The sequence below is a fragment of the Dermacentor albipictus genome, chromosome 1, assembly GCF_038994185.2.
Source record: "Dermacentor albipictus isolate Rhodes 1998 colony chromosome 1, USDA_Dalb.pri_finalv2, whole genome shotgun sequence".
In the NCBI taxonomy this organism is placed as follows: Eukaryota; Metazoa; Arthropoda; class Arachnida; order Ixodida; family Ixodidae; genus Dermacentor; species Dermacentor albipictus.
The window spans coordinates 443,537,728-443,558,949 of record NC_091821.1 but is presented as its reverse complement, the minus strand read 5'-3'; the positions used below and the strand labels follow the sequence as shown (position 1 = coordinate 443,558,949).

At 46.7% G+C, this 21,222-nt stretch overlaps 2 protein-coding genes across 3 annotated transcripts in view; one reads left to right on the top strand and one right to left on the bottom strand.

The window, feature by feature from the left end:
• Nucleotides 1-14,581, top strand: part of LOC135903084 (nephrin-like) — a 342,159-nt gene extending 327,578 nt beyond the window's left edge. The window contains exons 10-14 of one of the 2 annotated variants that reach the window (XM_065433454.2): nucleotides 3,895-4,070; nucleotides 4,809-4,935; nucleotides 6,895-7,023; nucleotides 11,890-12,902; nucleotides 13,863-14,581. In XM_065433454.2, coding sequence (XP_065289526.2) covers nucleotides 3,895-4,070; nucleotides 4,809-4,935; nucleotides 6,895-7,023; nucleotides 11,890-12,041 — 584 coding nt within the window. In that variant the 3' untranslated portion in view covers nucleotides 12,042-12,902; nucleotides 13,863-14,581. Of the gene's footprint in view, nucleotides 1-3,891; nucleotides 4,071-4,808; nucleotides 4,936-6,894; nucleotides 7,024-11,889; nucleotides 12,903-13,862 lie in introns of both variants that reach the window. The other variant, XM_070532333.1, reaches the window with a different exon arrangement.
• A 4,252-nt stretch (nucleotides 14,582-18,833) lies between these two features.
• On the bottom strand, nucleotides 18,834-20,337 carry LOC135903066 (uncharacterized). The gene is made up of 2 exons (XM_065433430.1): nucleotides 19,083-20,337; nucleotides 18,834-18,994 (listed from the first exon to the last, which is right to left on the bottom strand). The coding sequence occupies exons 1-2, from the start codon at nucleotides 20,335-20,337 to the stop codon at nucleotides 18,834-18,836; spliced, it is 1,416 nt and encodes a 471-aa protein (XP_065289502.1).
• Between the last annotated feature and the right edge of the window lie 885 nt (nucleotides 20,338-21,222).

Genomic DNA, 21,222 nt, shown 5'->3' with positions numbered 1-21,222 from the left:
TTATACTTGTCGGCTCAAGTCTCATAACATTGATAACGACATGGACTGCGTGTAGATGAGGAAGAGTCACAATGCTTACGCACACTTAGACAAATCCGAGAGGAGTTCCGGTGTGATTTTTTTTTTACCGGAAATGTACAGTCAGCGGTGGGACCCAGAGTTGACAATGCCTGTAAGAGGGGTGCCAAGCTTTTCTTTTTTTTTTTTGCGAGAGTCTTGCCCAGCTCCCAAAGATCTGCTCAAGCTAAGACTTGCTGATGGCTGTATGGGTTTTTTTTATTGTCGCATGCCCTCGAACCGCCACAGATCCTACAGTGTAATGGCATTAGAGCAGTATTCACGTGCAAAGGGAAATGCAGCCGGTAATTGGGCTGCCTAAGGTTTGCGGCCCGGCGGCAGCTGCCCTCCCGTCCCCCGTTTCCGTTGACAAGTTACAGGGAGGGGTCTAGAGCAATCTTATACCCTCTCCCGACAGTGGCGTAACCAGAAAATTTTTTCGTGTGAGGGGGGGGGGGGGAGTCCCAATTGGCCGTGGAGGGGGAAGGAGCGGGGCCATTGCCATAGCAGCAAAAATTTTACTGTTAGTGAGCGTTACAAGTGCCCGGCGTGCCCCACTTGGCTACGCCGCTACTAGCCCCCCTCCCTCCCCCCCGCGCAATCGACGCAAATCGAGCTATCAGAACGTGCATGACACGCATGCATGACATAACATGAATGACATGCCGCGAAGCTAGCATGGATGTCGTCACGTCATCATCATCATCAGCTTATTCTGACGTCCATCGCAGGACGAAAGCTTCTCCAGCGATCTCCAATACCCCTGTCTTGTGCTAACTGGTTCCACGTGTCTTCAAGTTTCCCAATTCCATCACGTCCACATTATTCTCTGCCGTCCTCGACTGTGCTCCCCTTCCCTTAGCACCCATTCTGCAACTCCAATAGACCAGCAGTTCTCTCCCTTACGCATTGCAATGTCTGCCCAGCACGACTTCTTCCTCATAATGTCAACCAGAATATCAGCTATCCCCGTTCGCTCTCTAATCCACATCGCTGTCTTCCAGTCTATTATCATCATGCCTAATAATTTTCATTGCATCGCTCGTTGCGCGGTCCTCAACGTCTTCCAAAGCTTCTTTGGTAACTTCCAAGTTTCGGCCCCATACGTTACTAACGGTAGAAAGCAACGGTTAGCAGTAAGCTCCCTGGTCATGATTTAGTAATGCCTGGCGTAAGCTCTCCAGCTAATATTTTATTTTTGTTAATTTCCTTGATCAGAGGCCCCTGCGACTAATTAAGCTCAATAAACGTATTTCTGCGCAGGTTCTAGAGGCTGACTGCCGACCATGACATTCGTTCTCTCGCCACGCTGCGGAACATTACTTTTCTCTTCTGCATATTAACTCTCAGTCAGACTTACACTTTCTTCGACATGTTCCTCAAACGTTTGTTGCAAATAGTCTGCAGTGTTGCTGAGTATGCCAATGTCATCTACAAACCGTAAGTTGGTGAGCTATTTACCGTTAGCCCTCACTTCTAACCATTCCTAGTCTAACTGGTTGCACACCTTTAAGCATTGAGTGATAGCATTGTAAATATTTTGCTATTGATCATATGAAGCCTTTTGCAGATATCTGGCTATGCAAAGTCTGCGCGTTAGTGTCATCCGTTCGATATCAACATTCGTGGGAAACTTCGTTTTTGACCACTGTTCGGAGCCAGTGCGCTGCTGCCTAGGTGCCCCGATCTAATCATTCCAGCTACCTGATACAAGCGCAGGTAGCGCGCGTTTTATGTACAGCCAATATCAACGCCTTAACTGGCAATGTTCATTTATCATATACTGTAAGCTTGTTCACTTACTCCCTTATAATTAGGGTGTAAATTAGAAAGACTGGGGGTGTTCCAAGGGTGTTTTCTTGTTGAACGCCCTTTTGCGCTGAAAAAGGGTGTTTCAAGGGTGTTTACAAGGGGTGAAAAGATGAATACACCCGCATTACACCCATAAGGGTGTGAAAATTTTTAGAGTGTGCTATACCGGCTCCACGCTCTGGTTCTGATGCAACGCAACAGATACTGCGTTCGTGCAAGGACGTGAGTGATTAGACGGAGCCCCAGTGCTTCCGTAGGTTGTGAGAAGTCGCTTACGCGTAGTGTTACCGGCTTTATAGAGTGGGCGCAGTCGGAATAGCAGGGGGAGGGGGCGAGGAGGGAGGCAGTTGAAGATGAGAGACCCTGTCAATGACAGGGGCTTTGTCGGTACGTGCAACAAGGTTGTACATTTCATTTTTTTTGTCCAACCATGTCGTGATTTACAGCAAGAAAGGTTCAGTAGTTGCCTAACTATCACGGCTACAAATACGGACAGAAATAATCGAACCGCGTAATCCTACAACAGAACTACAACCGCGACAAACAGAGCGGTCTTTACGTTTATGACAATATAACCGAAAGCAAAAAAAGAATAATGTAAAACCCAGCTGTCATGCATTATATAAATGAATTTGGCTTACAGATTCTTATTGAGAAACAACAAGCAAAAGTCAGGACGTTTGAAATCTGAACTTGGTCAACTTAGTACTCGAGACACCTGCTCAAAAGTTGAGACAGTTGGCAACCCTACTTACGCAACTTTACCGTCTTATCTGTGTCACGTGAAATTGGCGTATATCTGTAAAGGATTGTTTTTACATCAAAGATGCGGTTGCTCTTAATTTATATATTGAATATATTAGCCTAAGGACAACTGTTCTATTTAATTTATCGAGGGATCCTGTTAGCTTAAGGACAACTCATGTATTATACAACGTTCAAATAATTTATAGATTCAAATATCGCTACAAAGGAGCCAATAATACTGCGGTTTTGAATACTGCTTTGTAGCAGAATTTCGTGCAACATTGCGCCGTGCTACGAAAATGCCTTTTTTGTATAGTGTGCTTGAAAAGCGCGACGTCCACTGAACACAAAACTGTTACAATTTCCTAAAAAGTAAACAAACAATACGCCGATTCTGTGCGCAAATGCAACGATATTACTTGCGGTGAAAGTTATATGTGAGTTCTAAGCTGTATTTGTCGCTTAAGAAATGAGGTCTGTGTGAAATTAACAAGAACCTATGAACATACGCATGGCGCAGAGCTTTGGAGAAGTAATATCTGCTGGTTGGTTATTCACCAAAATGAAAGCATAGCGTGAAGCGCAGCGTCTGCTAGTAACAAGCGGAAAAAGATTGTGCGAATCCAAAGCACATCTTGTGATCTATGGGAAGCGAGGCTTCTCAGAAGTGATAATTTAAATTTTGTGAAACTGCTAATCTTCTGTGACGCATTTTGCGCAATATCATTTACGCGACCATCCAGCCAACAGAGAAGTATTCGCTTCCGAGAGCTGAGGAGATAAACCTCTGAACACCTGGAAACGCCCACATTTGCTCTGATCAGTTCACCCGTCAACACATTTTTGCGCAGAGAAATGTGCAGGCAACCTTGCGTGCAATAACAGCCTTACTGCTGCCTCAGGTAATGTGTAACTTCGTGTTAGTCGGAGACAACTATCGTTATGTCACCCATATGCTTCTTACATATTCTGTGGAATCGTATGGAATCCACAGAGAATCTGCTATTTTCGTGTTGGTAGAATTATTCCTTTCACCACTCGTCACTGATAGAACTGCGACATGCTAGATAAGCAGCCCTATCGACAATAGTCTGAGTAATTGGGATGTGGTAACGCTCAACAGACTTTCCCTTGGTGCAGAATCCAAATTCTAGGAAGGTATTATTTTCATGGTACTTTTATTCGCAGTTCTTCTCTCACGCCGTGTTTATTGTTCATTGTTCCCATTTCCCTGCTCACGTTTTCTTCTCGCCATATCGTCGGCCCGTCTGGAAGCAGGTCCTCCGGGGCCCGTAGAGAACTGCTCCATCACAAACCAGACCGAGGGATCACTACACCTTGAGTGCCAGGCGGGCTCGGACGGACACCTGCCGGCACACTTCGTGCTCTCCGTGCATGATGTGCTGACAGCCACTGTGTCTGCTAACTTCACTGCCGATAAACCAGACTTTTGGGTAAGCGCACACGCCTCTTTTCAGGTTCACACAGGGTATCGCGGTAGCATATCGACGAAGATCCGACACCGTAAATGACAAGCGCATTCACACAAAAAAAATTGTTTATCTGAAATTTCCAGCCATGTAATATTCATGCTTTACTGTAATGCCGACGCGCGGCCATCTCCACCTTCTCCAAGTATGATAGCCTGCGAGGGGACACAACAGTGAGTAATGCTGATTGTGATTTATGGGAAAATAATTCTGTGAACGGTGGTTCTGTTTATTAGAGAAAGTTAAGAGTCACGTGGGCATTGGTAAATCACATGGGGTAAAGGCATTGGTTATTTTTTGTTACTTTATGTAACCCACTACTGGACCAACAGCGCTCGGTGAAGCACTTACCTATAAGCTGGCAGAACACTTCAAATATTCTAGCATTGTAGTTTTTCGTTGTGGTGCATCTCAGTTAGCTTGCATCGGTGCGTCAAACCAGCGACTTCTGTGAAACGAAAGGAACAAACAATGCGCACGCTCCCACGTTCTAGACAAATTCGCTTGAGTGTCAGGCTTGCTTCAAGAGAGAGCTGGGTTCATCCGTAAGGTCTTCCTGGTGAGAAAAGTGGAAATGAATGCACTTAGTACTTTGTCCCTACATAATGCCGCAATATTATTGAGATAGCGAATGTCAACAAAACTTCATATGTGCTGCGTCAAAAGACGCAATACATGGTTCATTTTTTTCCATCTTAACAGGTTCATGACCTCCTTCCTGGCGTAGAGTATTTCCTGGTTGTATCAGCTGTGAATGAGCGCGGCCGCAGCCCCGAGCTCACCATTCTGCCACCTATCATGCCTCTAGTAGGGAAGCTCACGAAGTCGGGTAAGATACAAGTCAACTGGGCTGTATGATTAATGTGTTTCTTTGTGTGCATGCGTGTGTGTGTCTTCGTGTGTATGTGAGAGATTGTTGGCCATTTCGACTAAGGAAATTGCATGAAGCTTGCCCATTGTGTGTGCGCCAGTTAAGTGGTCTGAACATGAACGGTAACTTTTACAGTGGTCACTGCAGTTAGCAATACACGATGCACATTTTGCGTTGCATAGCTAGATAACATATCGCCGAGTAGGTCCGTACTGCTCTAGGATTAATGACAAATTTCTATGCAGTATTCTGCTTTTGTTCCAATCCGAAAACAAGAACTACGCCCGCATGAGGAAGAGGGTAGCTATTAGTTTACGTAAACTGGCTCCACCAAAATAATATTTCGTGGTATAGATCTTCATATACAATATATCATCGCAGGCTAATAAAAAGATGGTTTAGACACGTTATAACTCCCTTGAATAGCTTGATAAGCAAGTCGTGGCTGTATTCTTAAACAAATACTTCTTGTGTAACCGCACATGTACCGGTAACAACGCAACGTGATGTGATGTGATGACACTGCCGCAACATTCATTACCTGGAGCAACGTACGCCTTCCTCCCCCTGCCCTTTCTTTTTGTTGTTCACTGTCTATCTTATTTAGGAAAGGGGAACCACCCTGATATACATGATAAAATGTATTCGCATTTATCCCCTGATTGCATGAACATTTATTTTCTATGCCTTTGTTTACACAAGGTATGCGTAAATATACCATACTTTTCCAAATAAATACACAGCTGTGAATATAAGAACTAAAATTGTCGCGTATCATATGTCGCCATTCAGGTAGTGGTGTAGATTATGACCCCGCAGAAAGACATTTCAATTGAAGCAAACATGAAAAAGCTATCATTAAAATTATTCGAAGAAGTTCGCGCTCGCAGATGCGCGACCCGTCCACGTCGTATCTTCAGCCAGCGGCTGTTCTCCCCCTCCTCATCGGCGATGCTGATAAAGCTGAATTCGCAAAACGGACGTGATCGCGGACGAATCAGTCTCGTGACATGGGACGTGAATCAGATCAATTCGCAGTCTTCAGGCTAGCATTCGCACGACGAGAAGAAAACAGTGCAGACGGAGTAGACCGCACATGGGCCAAGGAGAAAACGCGACCAAGCCGTATCGCGAAGCTCTCCTTGCGGACCAAGGCAGCACCGAAGGCACGGGTGACGAACGTATGGGGGCGTGATACGCAATCAGAAAGCCAAATCGCGGCTTCCTCCGTCGTGTGAGCTTTATGATCAACAATAGAGTGTAAAATTGGGCGAGTTGGTTTACCTTCATGGCAAAAAGCAGCGCAATAACAAGGGCAACACAAGGCAAAGAAATACACAAGTCAGGCGCTGAACTAACAACTGTTAGCTCAGCGCCTTTCTTGCGTGGGCGTTTTTTTTTCTTCCGCTGCTTTTATCACGTTTATCATCAGCTTCGCTATGCCATGATCTCCGTTGAGCGCAGCTCATCGTGATCCGAGTACTAGACTGCCGACGCCGCGTGCAATATTCGCTAACTGCTGAACGCATGTGGTGGTCTGATAAAGAGGAGAATGGGCTACGATGAAGGGGAGAGGGGCTCGAGCTTCAACATGCAAAGTTGGGAAGAGTTCGCGGTACCCTAGTGAATAACATAACTAAATGGCGGGAAACCTGGCTCTAAAGTAGCAAGCGTCGTTCTGCCGTGAAGCCACATCTAAAGGCAAAATTCGCATCCCACATTTCCGTGTAGTCACACTTCATGGAGAAATTCGCTTGTAACTCGCATCCCGATTTTAGTTTCTTTTCTTTTTGCATTCTTATTGCGGGTTATACACGCAAAAATAATGCAATGCATATGATACATAATGTAGTAAGAGCAATAATGGATTTTTTGTTATCTTGGAACTCATAAATGGGTTGCCCCTTTTGGATGCAGGCAGCGCGGCGAAAATCTACTCGAACGTCTTGCTCCTCGCGGTGGTCGTGGGTGTGGCCCTACTCTGCCTGTTGCCACTCATCGTGCTCGCGGTGGTGAAGCTGAGAAGAAGTGATTACTTCAACAAGAGTGAGTACAGTTTTTTAGTCCTAAATATTAATAAAAATAGAAGAGTACGGGTTTTCTGTAGCGATGGTATTGCTGTTGCCTACATCATACTCAAAGCACCTGCGGCCTAATCGACAGATTTAACTCACTATCGAGCAATTTGATTAGGCTCGTCATGTTAACCTAAGTTGTTAAACATGTTCACGCAGCTTTGATAACTTTGACTAGTGCTGATAAGAGTTCCGCCTTACGAAACATATCGATATATCTCTCCCTTCAAATGCTTCTCGATCCCTCATCCCTATCCCGATGCACAGTAGTATGCACTGGTGAGTATGCACTCAACCAGCGATGCACTGGGGATATATATATATATATATATATATATATATATATATATATATATATATATATATATATATATATATATATTTATTTATTTATTTATTTATTTATTTACTTATTTATTTATTTATCGACCTATAGCATCAGGGAATATAGGTCGCAATGTAGAATTTATTATTTCTGAAGTTAATATCGGATGAAAAAAAAGCATGCATTACTATACTCTAACGCCTGGTTTGCGCATACGTCATGAATACATCGTGACTTACTTGCGAGCACTGCAGTAAACTTTAACCTCCAAGCCGCTGGTACACCAGTGCATCTCTTTCCATGCAGAATGATTGTATAGCTTATGTCGGCTTGTTAGGATACGCCGGGTGTGCACCTATCCTTGGTATCTAGGGAAATCAGTGAGTGAGTGAATAAACTTTTATTTTGTCCAGCAAAGCGCGATAAAACGCGCACCTGGCTAATCCCACGACGGGACTGACAGATCTAGTCTGCCGGCCCGATCGCGGGCGCGCTGGACGGCCAGGATTTGATCCTCAAAGACGGGACTTCGCAGGAGGGCGTCCCACTCTTCCTTGGTGAAAGTCCTGACTCCATTAAATATAGTGGTATTTCAGTGAAGTGATAATATTAAGATAGGCTCAAATACAATCGGTGAAGCTAACTGAAACAGTAAAGCACTGTCACCGTTTCACGACGAAGGCCTACCGGCACGTGGACCACAGCACGCGCAAATGAAGTTGGGGAGAATGACGGCAAATTACAGGGAAGGAAATAGGAATTTTTGGGAGAGATGGAAAAACCGAGACCCTGAGAACGGTTTGCTTCTCAAGATATATGCTCCTGCTATAGCCAAACGCCATGTTATCTGAATTTCGCTTGGCTATAGCTATTTTGTTCTTGTTGTGTCTTACTAGTACTCACGTACGGGGCCGAAACCTGGAGGCTTACGAAAAGGGTTCTACTTAAATTGAGGACGACGCAACGAGCTATGGAAAGAATAATGTAGGGTGCAACGTTAAGGGATAAGAAAAGAGCAGATTGGGTGAGGGAACAAACACGAGTTAATGACGTCCTAAATGAAACCGAGAAAAAGAAATGGGCATGGGTCTAACAAGTAATGAGGAGGGAAGATAACCGATGGTCATTATGGGTTACGGACTGGATTCCAAGAAAAGGGAAGTGTAGCAGGGGGCGGCAGCAAGTTAGGTGGGGGGATGGGATTAAGAAGTTTGCAGGGACAACATGGCCACGGTTAGTACAGTGCCAGGGTAGTTGGAGAAGTAAGGGAGAGGCCTTTCCCCTACAGTGGGCGAAACCAGACTGATTATGATGATGATGATGATGATGCTTTTGTTGTAGAATAATGTTTTGCACTTAGTGAATGGTGTTTGATTTGAGCAGTATGCCCTTGTGGAGCTCATCTTTTAAACAGACTTTGTTTGCTCACAAACAACGACCCGACCAATTACTTGGAGAAACACAAATTACAGAAATAAATCACTCAATTAAAGGAAAAGAAAGTTGGCGCGATGCGAGCTTTCGAACAATTCTTAACTTGAAATTCACCAGGTTTACAATGCTGTTGAGTTCACATGTAAATTGTAGTTTCCTATGCGAGCGCAAGCACTCCTGCGTCGTTCTTCAGAGAATGGTTGGCTAGCATCCCTTACAACATTCAATCAAAGGCCAGCGCAGAAAAGGGTGCAGCTTTCTTTGTGTTTCCTTGCTATTGTCATGTTAAAGCGCGTATTCCGGCTTCTAACAAATTGTACACAAAGAAATCGACGAGACGTGGCTCTCTATCGTCGGAAATACAAAGGAAGACACAGTACAGGTGGTCCATTCTGCTCCCTATATGATGCTTCGAAGAACAAAGCGCTCTCTCTGATTAACAATAACGGAGCAAATACAGACCCGCGAGAGAGGCTCACAATTTCAAAGCGTACTTCATTCGCCCTTCCCCATTCAATAAAGCCGCGTGTTTTCCTCATTTTTTTTTCTTTCGTTCGCATCCTTCAGCATCACGGTGCGACAAAGCTCCTTGAGATACTCCATGGCTCGCCTCATGGGGAAAGCAGAACCTGGCGTCCGCTTCGGTAAAGACGGAAATGGTGGTCCCAAAAACAAATGTGCCTGCCTCTTTGCTTTGTAGTGTATGTCTCAACGCTGCGTTTTATTGTAACCAAAGACTCAGGGCGTGCGCACATTTCCAACTCCTTCAATTAGTGGAGGTGTTGTTCATGTCGGAGCTGATTTCTTTGTCTTCATTACTACAACGATCGTGTTGTTACCGTTGATTTCGCTGTTATAAATGTACAAAGTATACACCTTGGTACGTGAAGAAATACATAGTCGTTTCGGTTCTACTTCGCGCAGTGTCAACATGTGAATTTGTGCTTTGCTCATGTTTAGAATGCTATACGGGGTGATCCCCCTTTCTCTTTTTTAAGCATATTTTTAAATAGCCTGTTCCAGATAACATAATACTACTCATTGGGCTGCATTGCTCACAGACGCAGACATTATTTGCACGATAGAACAAAGAAATATTCAGCTAATTCACAAAAATTCACTCATCAACATCCTAATTAATTAGTTTATGGCACATATTGAAATTTACGTATTGTGGCCGGGGAGATTGTCAGACGTGTTCATTTGGAATTATTTCCAGAATGACGCCAGTTTCAACATATGCGCCGTAAAACTCGCTGAAAGAATGTACTGCTGGTCCATTTCTTCAACAAAACGCTCTTTTATGAATTTAAGCACAAAATTAACTGGAACACGCATGTATTTTCTCTCCCACTTTGGAAAATAGTATCTCCAAACTGGTATGTTTTTGGCGATTTATTTCAAGTGGATGCGTCTTGCAAACTTACAGGCTACAATTCGCAAATTGCATATGTGTCGCAGAGTGTCATTAAGAAGCTCATTAATCAATTTTCGCTGATTTCTTGAACTTGTGTTTCAATTTCGCGTGCTAGTAAACTCCACCTCTTCAGATAATCCAGCTCAATAACAAGAATTATGTCATCTGCGACATGCAATTTTTAAATATTTTCGTAAAACTTGAAAGTCATCGCTCCGTATATAACATACTCAATTATTATCTATGAACACCATCATCCCTCTGGTTAAAGAAATTTATTAGGTTCGCATGCCTAATTTCGAAAGAAAGTTGAGAAACTGGGCGAAGTCCAATCCATTGCTGGAACTTTCTTTCAGCATCTCGCTTTTCGGTTGCGCATTATATATCGAACAAAAACAACATGAACCAAAACTGCACCACCGCCACGGTTGCAGAAACCCTTTCTAACCAAACTCGACATGCTTCGCTAGCGCTACTTACCGTTCTTTCAAATATTTTACTGTGGTAACGATGATACGGACGCTCGAGGCAGGCTTTCGCCATCGAAATCGTTGCGGTCGTGCGGTCACGGTATCGACGCTGAGTTTGCAGCTTGGGAGTGCAGATCCTCCCAAAATAGAAGGACGTGCTATGCGCTTGCTTGCAAAATACTGTCAAGCGAGGCCAGCACACTCTCACGCTTTTTTCTGTGCAGCGAAAGTGTGGTGCACATACAGTGATATTTAGCTAGAAAAAATATTTAGCTGAAAAACACCGGTCGTTTTCCTTCAGCACCATCTCCTATAACATCGACGCGGAATGCCTGTAACGCCGCTGTGGCGCTGTTGGCAGCTGTGGCGGCTACGATATTCGCACCACCCCAGTGTTCCAAGGCACCTCGTAGCACGGTCGGACTGAAATCATATCACGTGCTCCGAAATCCAGTCTGGCCGCGCTGCGAGGTGCATCAGAACACTGACATGGTTCGAAGCTCGTAGCTGTCGGCACGCTGGATCTGCCGCGCAGCTGTAGTTGCCTCGCGTGCTACGTCGCCGAGACGTCTTGCCCCGGCGCGTTTATAACCCACCAGCTGAGGGGCTTCGGCACAAAGCTAAACACTGCTTTCGCTCGCAATGATTCGCCCCCTTAGGGCAAAACTACTAAGCTCTCAATGCGGATAGGTTTCTTTGGCTTTCTCGCCCGTTTTTATGGTTTCTAACTGGAGGTCGGTGGTGTTAGACTTTCACCACCAGTACCAAGACGCCACTGCAAAGGGAGCGTAGTCACGCACAACCGAGTTTCTGGGCGCGTGCTCTACCGAACGCCTGATTTGAGAAGTGTGGGCTGTGGCGCGAGTGTTTGAGGGCGTCTGAAGGTCTACACACTCTTATGGAGTGCTCGGGAAGGACAAGCCTCCTCTTGTCCCGCCACCCTCTGCACCTGTCGCAGCTGCAGGAGAGGGTTCGAGCACCGCTAGAGATGCACTAGTTATAGGTTCCATTCTCTAAACAAGAAAGGTTGCGCATACCTGAATGTCCTCACTGGAACAAGTGCAGTCCTTAATGCGGATCATGTTTACTGAAGCGAGTAGCCCTCGAAACTTTGTTGAGCCGTTCGCTTACATTACCAATTGTCGTGGATGGCTTGCACAACTTAATATATTCTTTTTACTGCTTGCGCAGGTCGAACGGCCAAGAAAGACGCTACGGAGACAGACGCTTGCCCATCCACAACGACCGCAAGTACGCAAGAGGCCATGCAGCTGCAAATTTCGTCCGTTTACCCAAAGGAAGACAACCAAGTCTGGATCGTCAAGAAGAGCACTGGCCTATGAGCAAGGGACGTACTGCAGCCGCGCTGTCCCCAGCCCGCAAAGTGACGCAATAGAACACCAGCAGGAGGGAGGCACACCAGAGTGCCACATCTCGCCTGATTGTTCGCTTTCATTGACACTCTTTTATCTCTGCATAAGAAGAAATCACCACCTGTAAAGTCTGTGTCTCCAAAAATTAAATGAAGAAGCTCCAAGCTACCGGCTGCGCTCATCGAATCATTCGCCTGAGCAGGCTTCTGTTCTTGGTTATTTCATTTTTAGTATTCTTTTATCGAGCTGTGCGACAGACATGAACATTAGACCGCGTTACGGACGTGCCAACGACGTGTTATGGACGGCCTGAACGGCGTGAGTGATGGCTTACGACCAGTAAAAGTGGACATGTTGGATAGCTGCTGCTACGGTGTTTGGTCACTCTACACGCTCTTCTTTATTTGGATCTTCCTTCCCGTGTGTCCTTTTCTGTAATGAACTGAATTAACAAGTGGAAACGGTGCCCTGCCAACGACGCGCGGCCCCTGCTCAAGTGTGTGTGTGTGTGCCGCCAGAAAACTGGAAAAAAATGGGGAGTGCTGCAAAGATTCGCCTACGAGTGATGTTTCAGACGCGGTACCTTGTGCATTCCCATGTCGTCGGAAGTAGATGTGCTCGTCCTTGAAAATTCAGAGACTCGGACACGCGGAAGCTTTCCTGCTGAACAACTCACAATTTGTTCGTGCATACCTGTGTCATCAATCACAAGTGACACGGACAGAGCGATACTCATAGAGACTTGCAGCGTGTCGTACAAGCTTGCATTGTCATACCATGGAGCAGAAGAAAGAATAAACCATTCATCATGTGCGCGGCTCACTGAAAAATGTAAGTTGACGTTATAACGCATCGTCGGAAACGCCCTTGCGCGTTCTTGTGGATCCTTTCTGTCTTACTACATCATGGTGTAACTTTGGTGCAACTTATCTCATGTCTTAGCCTTTGATTTAGTTCAATTGTATGGAAGTAGTTGATTTTTTAAAGAAATTATTTCCTCTACAGTAAATGGTCGCTGAGCAGTTCAGTATTAGCTTTGTCATACGGTAAGGAAGTGCAATAATTGTATGCATATTATTTTATCACCTTAAATACACGTAGTAAATGGGGCGTTGTGTGAGGGGGGGGCAGATAAATTATGCAAATGCTAAAATCCTCGTAAATAAAGTCTGATCAACATAACCGGGAACACTGAAATCATTTTTAAGCAACGATTACTCGATCGTCGGATATTAACATAACATGCCAAGATCTGAGAAGGATCTTTTTCGAACGTTTATTCTCATAAAACTCACCGATGCGACATATACTTGTTTTGTTACCATGACTTTGTGAAAGCTATTTTGTTAGGCTCTCTGGCACTGCTCAAGGGGTCTACACAGGGTAGAAGATGAAGCACTGAAGTCGCTTTGCCTTGTAGGCACGATAACACAACGGATACTCCTATTGTCGTTAAGTCTGGTTACAGTCTTTGGGAACACTCCTATTTTACTAATAATTTGATCACTTCTTACAGACAGTTTGTGTGCCTGCTTAGAGCTCACACACATTAATGAAAATATTCGAAACTTGGCTAATTCAGTTTCCCACTTGAATTCTAAAGCGAACAACATCCGTTTGTATCTAATGTAATACTTTGCGAAATGAAGTATACAAGGGTATGCACTGTCCCGATGAGGTCATATAGCTATGCATTATTTATAGGCTATGAGTTGCCGCAAACTCTTTGTGCTTATTTGCTACCCACTTCGATAATCACTTGTGCTTTTCTTGTTTTCCTCTTTTACATAGGTGTCGTGTACACAAACTATGATGGAAGAGTCTGAAGCGAGCAAGCGAAGAAAAAAGCGTAATCGCAAGATTTGGAGCACAAAGGCACAATATTATTGAAGCCGTCAAAAGCGGTACAGTCAACTGAAAGGAAACGTCTGCCACGAACAACAAAGGTCGTCGCCTGTGTCGTATGGCTCATCTTCGACGCTTAAAAAATTGTCCGGGAGATGTTATTTTTATATGCCAGCGGTCTGTGCCCTCGCCAACATACTAACGTCTGTGAAGCTCGCCAGACTATTTTGCCTGATCACAGCAGGCGACTAAATTTCCATGTGCCCCTTCTTTCCTCTCCAGTGTGCAGACAAGTGTGTTGATATTTGCCGTTGAAACTTGGACAATGCCATCACTGTCATCACCACGTTATAGTTATCGTTACATGAGCGCGCTTATCGTTAGATTTTGCCCATGATGTGCAACCTTTAAAAACCAAGGAACGCGTCAGGAATGTGGGAAGTTGAACTCGAGAAGGAAAATAAAGGAAGTCTTCACATGTGTCCAGCAACCCATGTGTGTCCTTTTGACGTGCGTTCGGTTGCTTATCGTGCTGGACACAGGCGTATTTAATCTATATTACATTTATACGCAGAATGTGCCACACATGTTCCTTCTCACCTGCCTATCTTTACGTTTAGTTTCATGTTGAAATCGTTGACAATAAAGCGCAAGTTGACTTTCAGATTGCCACCATACATGTTGAAAGTGTTTCATTGCGTTAATAATACTTATACGCATATACATACATAATGCACATGATAGTCGTGTGCTCCAGACCGCCGTCAGTCGCACTTCGCTCCTTGAACAGGCAGCATATCGGTCGACTGAGTTCCCGCCGAACACTTGGCAGTGCGGTGAACAGCGATTTATTCGGGTTCCGGAACCTCAAACAAATGCCAGGCAATGTTAACACATTTCTCTCACATTTACCACTAAATAGACCCTGAATTCTTATCACGTCCATCGAAAAAGTCCTTACAGTGTTAGCGATACGGAATAAATCACTTTATTGAGCACATAGTGAGAAGGGTGCATTATTGCTTCCAGGAAAGCAATGATATTTGGTAGCAAGGTACCCTGAAAGTTTACAATAAAACGGAATAGGGAATGAGTCAACCCCAGAGAGACCTGGGAGACAAGCTTGAATTAACCCATTAAAGACCAGCGTGACCATATGGTCACGTTAGTCTGCACAGTGGATTTCAATTAATTAGGATTAACAAAACGGCACCAAAATCGCCTTTGACGTGCCGTTTGACAGATTAGAGTTCCCTTTATAGATACCAAGTGGCAGCAGCTGTCCGTCGTATTGTGGGAGCCCCTCGCAAATGCAGGAATAAGTGTTGCTCTGCTAGTAGCGTTGCCATGCATCTCTCCAAGGGGTAAGTGTGTTTTTTTTACTACTTCTTTGAGCAATAGTCAGATATCCTTACCTCCGTATTGCTCTTTAAATATGTGACCTTCGATGAGCATTTGTGAAAGAATAATGTTCGATTTATCCATGAACGTGCGTGTTATCTTGCGCGTTGCCATATGGTCACGCTAGGCCTTTATGCTACCTAACGTTTTATGTTTTTTAACTGCATTCTCATCTCGTGCACGGCTGGTGGCGCGTTCCCACAGGGGTTATTTCTTATTTTATTGTCTGAATAGGTTGATGTTGGAAGAAATAGCGAAGCAGTCATAGAGGAACATGACCACGTGTCAGTGGTTTTTATCGAGCCGCCAGAGGCTAGCACCTATTCTGATGAAAACTCGGCCGATGAAGGCTCAGGTGGGCTCATTGACATTCTAAGCAGGTGGTAGCTATTAGCCGGCGCTGAAACTGTTTTCTTTGACGGACGCCGCATTGGTGGATGCAACTCGGACGCTGACGACCCCGGCGAGCGAGGTGACAGAATATCAGAGGTTTCTTCTTCTGTAGTTGATCTGGCCATTCCGGCAAAATTATCCACTGCTTCTAAGTGGACGAAGGGTGATCTCCAGACAAGCCTCGGCATATTTCCCGATCCAAACTTTGCTGCTTACAGGGACTTTCCACTTGTTGAGTTGTTCGATCTTTGTGACAATACCGTACTCGATAGGGCAAGTACTCGTATGTTGAGAAGAAGCGAATCAAAGTGGCCCATCCCAACACTGTTGCTAAGTACAAGATTTATAGGAGGTACGGACGAGATGCCTGAAAATGCAGGTGCCTATAGGATTGCAATCCGTGGCAAAAAGTGGTGGTGGCCGATTTTCACTTCACTTTGTGACGTATCTATCAGCAACGCTTGGGCGCTAATTCGTAGCACAGGGTTCAACGTCACGCAGGTGGAATTCCACAGGCAAATTGCACAAAGCTACCTGATGCGATGGAACAACAAGCCTAGAGGACCTGGTCAACGCAGAATACCAAAGACTGGTTATGTCCTGACTGGTACGCGGTATGACCAAGTGGCCCACTTTGTTGCACCAATACCTTGTGGCAAGAGGTGGAGGTGCGCATGAGATAATTGAAACCGCGCGGTGCACAAATATGACGTCGGCATGTGTATTCGATTATTTATATCATATCACACTAAATAAGTGCTCGACTATTCGCTATATATGTTTTTTGTGATGTTTCATGGCTGGAAATGAATGTTTTTAACTTCGCATATTTTGCTGTAGTGTAAGGGCCCAGTGCGACCATATGGTCACGGGCTATATTTCAAAAACTAATTAGGCAAGAGTAATAATTTCTTGCATGTGAATTATTAGTATAAATGTAAGTTAAGATATGACATTTATTTCAAGACAGCAAGAAAATAAAGAAACAGGTTCCTAATGGGTTAACGCTTGCAATTCAGGTAGGACAATATAACAAAGGCATTATCATGGTAATTATCAATGTGTCTCCAACACGATCAGTACAGAAAAAAAATGCACCGATTTGGGGTCATAATGCCAACTGCTGCCCTCTCTCATATAAGAATCTTTAATGAAAAGGTGGTAGGCTTTGTGGGCTGCAAACACAATTTCATAATTCGGGTAGTGTAACCATTAAAGCGAGGGTACCACATGAGGCACTCAGTGAAAGTTCTAAAAGATTCAAAGAATGTCTGCAAAAACTTCGCTTCTCAAGTAAACTAAATTTAATAAATAAATTCTGGGGTTTCAGCCATCAATACCACCATGTGACTATGAGGCACGTCGTAGTGGCAGACGCCGGATTAATTTCCACTACATAGTTCTTTATTGCACACCTATTGGGAGCAGTTTTGTATTTTTCCCCGATTGAAAGCTGCCGCCGTCTTCCGGTGGGATGGTTAAGGAGGTTCGTCAATAGTTGGTGTGTTCGGGGACGAGAAAGGATGCGGTGGTGGTGGTGAAAACTTTATTGGACACAGGGGAGTTGCGGACACGCAGGTCCTTGGGCCCCCGCACGGCCCCACTGCACTCAAACGTTCATGTCCCGGAGGCTCATGACGCTGGCAGCCCGGCCTGTGGCGATGGCTTGCTTGGCCGGGTCCTCGGAGCGCAGTAGGGTCTCCCAAGCCTCCCAAGTAGTAAGGTGCTCCAGGCCCCGCGGGGGAGGATCCGCCGGGCAGAGGAAAAGAATGTGATCGAGAGTGGCTTTGGGGTGGTGGCAGAGTGTACAGGAGGGGTCGGTGTGGACATGGTGATAGCGCGAGCGTATATAAGGGGAGGGTAAGGTGCGTGTTTGGAGCCGCCTCCAAAGTGTCTGGTGATAATTGTCGAGGGAGGGATGGGGTGGGGGGTAGAGCCGACGCTCGGTTTTGCAGGCTTGCGTCAGTTCAGTGAATGAATGCACGCGCTCCCGTGAGAACCCTGGATCGGAGGCCGCCGGTGCCCGGTTGAGCAAACCTCGGGCTAAAGCGTTGGCAGCCTCGTTTCCAGGATTCCCCGAGTGGGCAGGCACCCATATGAGCTCCATGTGGCGGGGCGGGTGTGCAGCGAGAGAGTTCAGTATGCGAAATGCAGGGACGCGAACTCTCCCGCGAGCAAAATTTAGTATGGCAGTTTTAGAGTCCGATAATATATACCGGGCCTCCGTGCGCATAATAGCTACGGCAATGGCAGCCTCTTCAGCCTCCTCCGAAGTGGCAGTTGGGGATATGTGAAGGGTGGTAATCGGTTGTAGGGAGTTCGTGATGGCAACAACCGCGTCCTCACCTGTGCATGCGGCATCCACCCACACAGCATCCGGTTCCGTGCCATAGTATTTGTGGAGCGCCCGTGCGCGAGCTCTGCGGCGAGGTTCATGGTAGGTGGGGTGCATGTTTTTAGGGAGAGGTTTAATAAGAAGTTCGCGGTGAATGCTGTGGGGGACCTGGAGCTGTGTGGGATCCGTGGCTGGTATCCTGATACCGAGGGTGTGTAGGATGTGTCTGCCGGTGGTGGTCCTCGCGAGACGTATGTATTGTGTCTGTCTGTGGGCCTCAATAAGCTCACCTATCGTGTTATGTAAGCCTAGCTGGAGGAGTTTTTCGGTGGAGGTATTTAGGGGTAGGTGTAGTGCTGTCTTAAATGCTGTTCGGATCATGGCATCCACGGTGGAGATTTCTCTGCCCTGGAGTTTAAGGTAGGGGAGCGTGAAGAGAAAGCGGCTGAGGACGAAGGCATGAATGAGACGACATAAGTCAGGCTCCTTCATACCCCGGTGGTGTGCAGAAACTCGGCGGATTAGGTGGGATATCGACACCGCCGTCCGCTTGAGTTTGTGGATGGTGAGAGTGTTTTTCCCATCATTTTGGATGTGGAGACCCAGTACCCGGAGAGTGTGTACCTCAGGGATGTACCGGTTTTCCAGTGTCACGGTTATAGGGGTGGTGGGGCAGTTTCGGGTTGTGGGGCGGAGTATGAGGAGCTCCGACTTCTCCGGAGAGCATGAGAGTCCAATACTCCGCGCATGTGTTTGGGTGAGGGTAGCTGCCGACTGCAGAGTATTCTCTATGTCTCCATCACTGCCATGGGTGGTCCATAGAGTGATATCATCAGCATAGAGTGTGTGCCGAAGGTGAGGGATGTTTTGTAGTTTGCGGGCAAGGGGGATGAGAGTGACATTGAAGAGAAAAGGTGAGAGGACAGATCCCTGGGGGGTGCCAATCCCACTAAGGGTGTATGGGCGGGATGTGTGGGGACCGAAGTGAATTTGGGCTGTGCGGTTAGTAAGAAATGCTTGAATATAGGTGTACATACGTTCACCTATGTTCAAGGGGGAGAGCGCCGCCATTATCGCTTGATGGTCTAGGCGATCAAAGGCCTTGGAGAGATCCAAGGCGAGGACGGCTTTTGTGTGGCCCGGTATGAGGGGGTCGAAAATATCCTGTGTGAGCTGGAGCATGGCGTCCTGTGCCGACAGGTGGGGACAGAAGCCCACCATGCTGTGCGGGTAGAGGTCTTGCTCCGCCATGTGTTGTGTGAGTCGGGCGAGTGCGACATGCTCCAAAAGCTTGCCCAGGCATGAGGTTAGGGAGATGGGGCGAAGATTTGCAGGTGTAAGGGGTTTGTGGGGCTTGGGTATGAATAAGATTTTGGCGTGACGCCAGGATTGCGGAAGGGTGCCCTCCTGCCAGCATGTGTTGAAGTACTCCGTGAGCTGGGCAATCGACTGATCGTCCAAATTGCGGAGCATGCTATTGGAGATACGGTCAACTCCTGGAGTGGAATTAGAGCGGAGAGTCAGGAGGGCCGCTCTGACTTCTGCTTCCGTAATCTCCGCGTCGAGATTGGCATTCGGGGTGCCTGCATAGGGGGGCAGGGGGTTTGAGATACCGGGAGTTGTGTGTGTGTTCCTAAGTACGTCGATGAGTGCGTCGGGAGAAAGGTTGGTCTTGTGTATAAGGCGTGTGACGTGTTGTTGTGTGGCTGTTTTAGATTGCGTGGGGTCAATTAAGTGACGGAGGAGTTGCCAACTGCGCTTGGAGGACAGATTGCCAGCCATACTATCGCAAATCTGTCCCCAGTTGGATCGGCAGAGCTCCTCAGAGTGCTCAGTAATTTTTGTTTGCAGTGCGGCTAGCCGCTTTTTAAGGGTCCGGTTGAGTTTTTGCCCTTTCCAGCGCTCTAGGATGCTATGATGGGCCTCCCATAGGTGCGCCAGGTGAGTGTCGAGGGTGGGCGTATCTGGTGTGGTGTCAAGGGTTCGAGTGTGTGCGGAGACATCGTTCATGAGTGATGCCACCCACTGGTCGATGTCTGTAATGGGAGCGTCAGGAAGGGCCGCCCGTGCGGCGCGGACTGCATCCCAGTTGGTGAGTTTGTGTGTTAGGTGAGGGGTCGTTCTGTGTTTGTAGGGTACTGTAACGTAGAGGATGTAATGATCGCTCCCTAATGTGTGATGTGTTGTGTTCCACGTAATGCCCGCAAGGTTGCGGCTCAGTGTCAAGTCCGGGCTGGTGTCCGCGCTGACACTGTTGCCAATTCTCGTGGGGGTGTTAAAGTTGTTGTGCATTGTGAGGCGGAGCTCTTGTACCAAGTACCAGAGTCGTCGTCCTCGTGCCGTGGTGGTGCGGTATCCCCAGTCAGTATGCTGACTGTTGAAGTCCCCTCCGATTATCAATGGATGCTTGCCTGCAATACGATGGAGATCGCGCAGTAGCGTTTCCAATGAAGCCATCGGATGAGACGGTGGGTGGTATATGTTTGCAATAAAAATAGATGGTGTGGAGTGTGTGTGGTGTATGATTTCTGTGATCACGCAGGGCGTCTCGGAGGTGATCTGATGCGTTTGGTGTGTAATGGAGCGATGTATGAGTGTGGAAGCCCTGGGTGTATTCGTTGCGTCCGAGTGAGCGGATGTGTAACTAGGAAGTGTGGCAGGGGCATGCGTGTCCTGAAGAAGGAGGATGTGGGGCGTGGGAAGTGTGGGGAGGAGGAGTTGGAGGGGTGCGCGCTTGCCCCGGAAGCGGCGGCAGTTCCATTGCAGAATTGATAAGGAATTAGGTGGTAGCCCCGCCATACTGTAGCTTGGGTGGGGTGAGTATAGGTGGGTTGGGTAGAGAGTTCTGTGGGGTAGGTGGGTCGGATTGATAGGGGCGATTGGGGAGTTGCATCGAGGGAAGGGCCTGCTCGATTGTTTGGAGGCGGGTGTCGTACCGTGCAAGGCTCATCTCAAGGGTGTGTACCATGCGCGTAAATGCCGCTTCAATTTGTTGTTCAAAGCGTTGAGATAGGTGGTCGATGAGCTGAGTGAATTTTGCCTCTAGACGCGCGTCCATTTCGGCGAGTTTAGCGTCCATGCGGGCCTCTAGAGATTGAAGGTCGGTCTGGGTGACGGGTGGGTGCTCTGTTGTGCGTTTTTTCTTGGGTGGGGGTGAGGTGGCCGTTTGGGAGTCGG

Coding starts and splice junctions, on each gene's coding strand:
- LOC135903066 (XM_065433430.1), bottom strand. CDS start 20,337: ATGCACAACAACTTTAACACCCCCACGAGAATTGGCAACAGTGTCAGC. Junction 18,995..19,082: donor CCCCTTGAACATAGGTGAAC/GTATGTACACCT, acceptor ATACACCCTTAG/TGGGATTGGCACCCCCCAGG.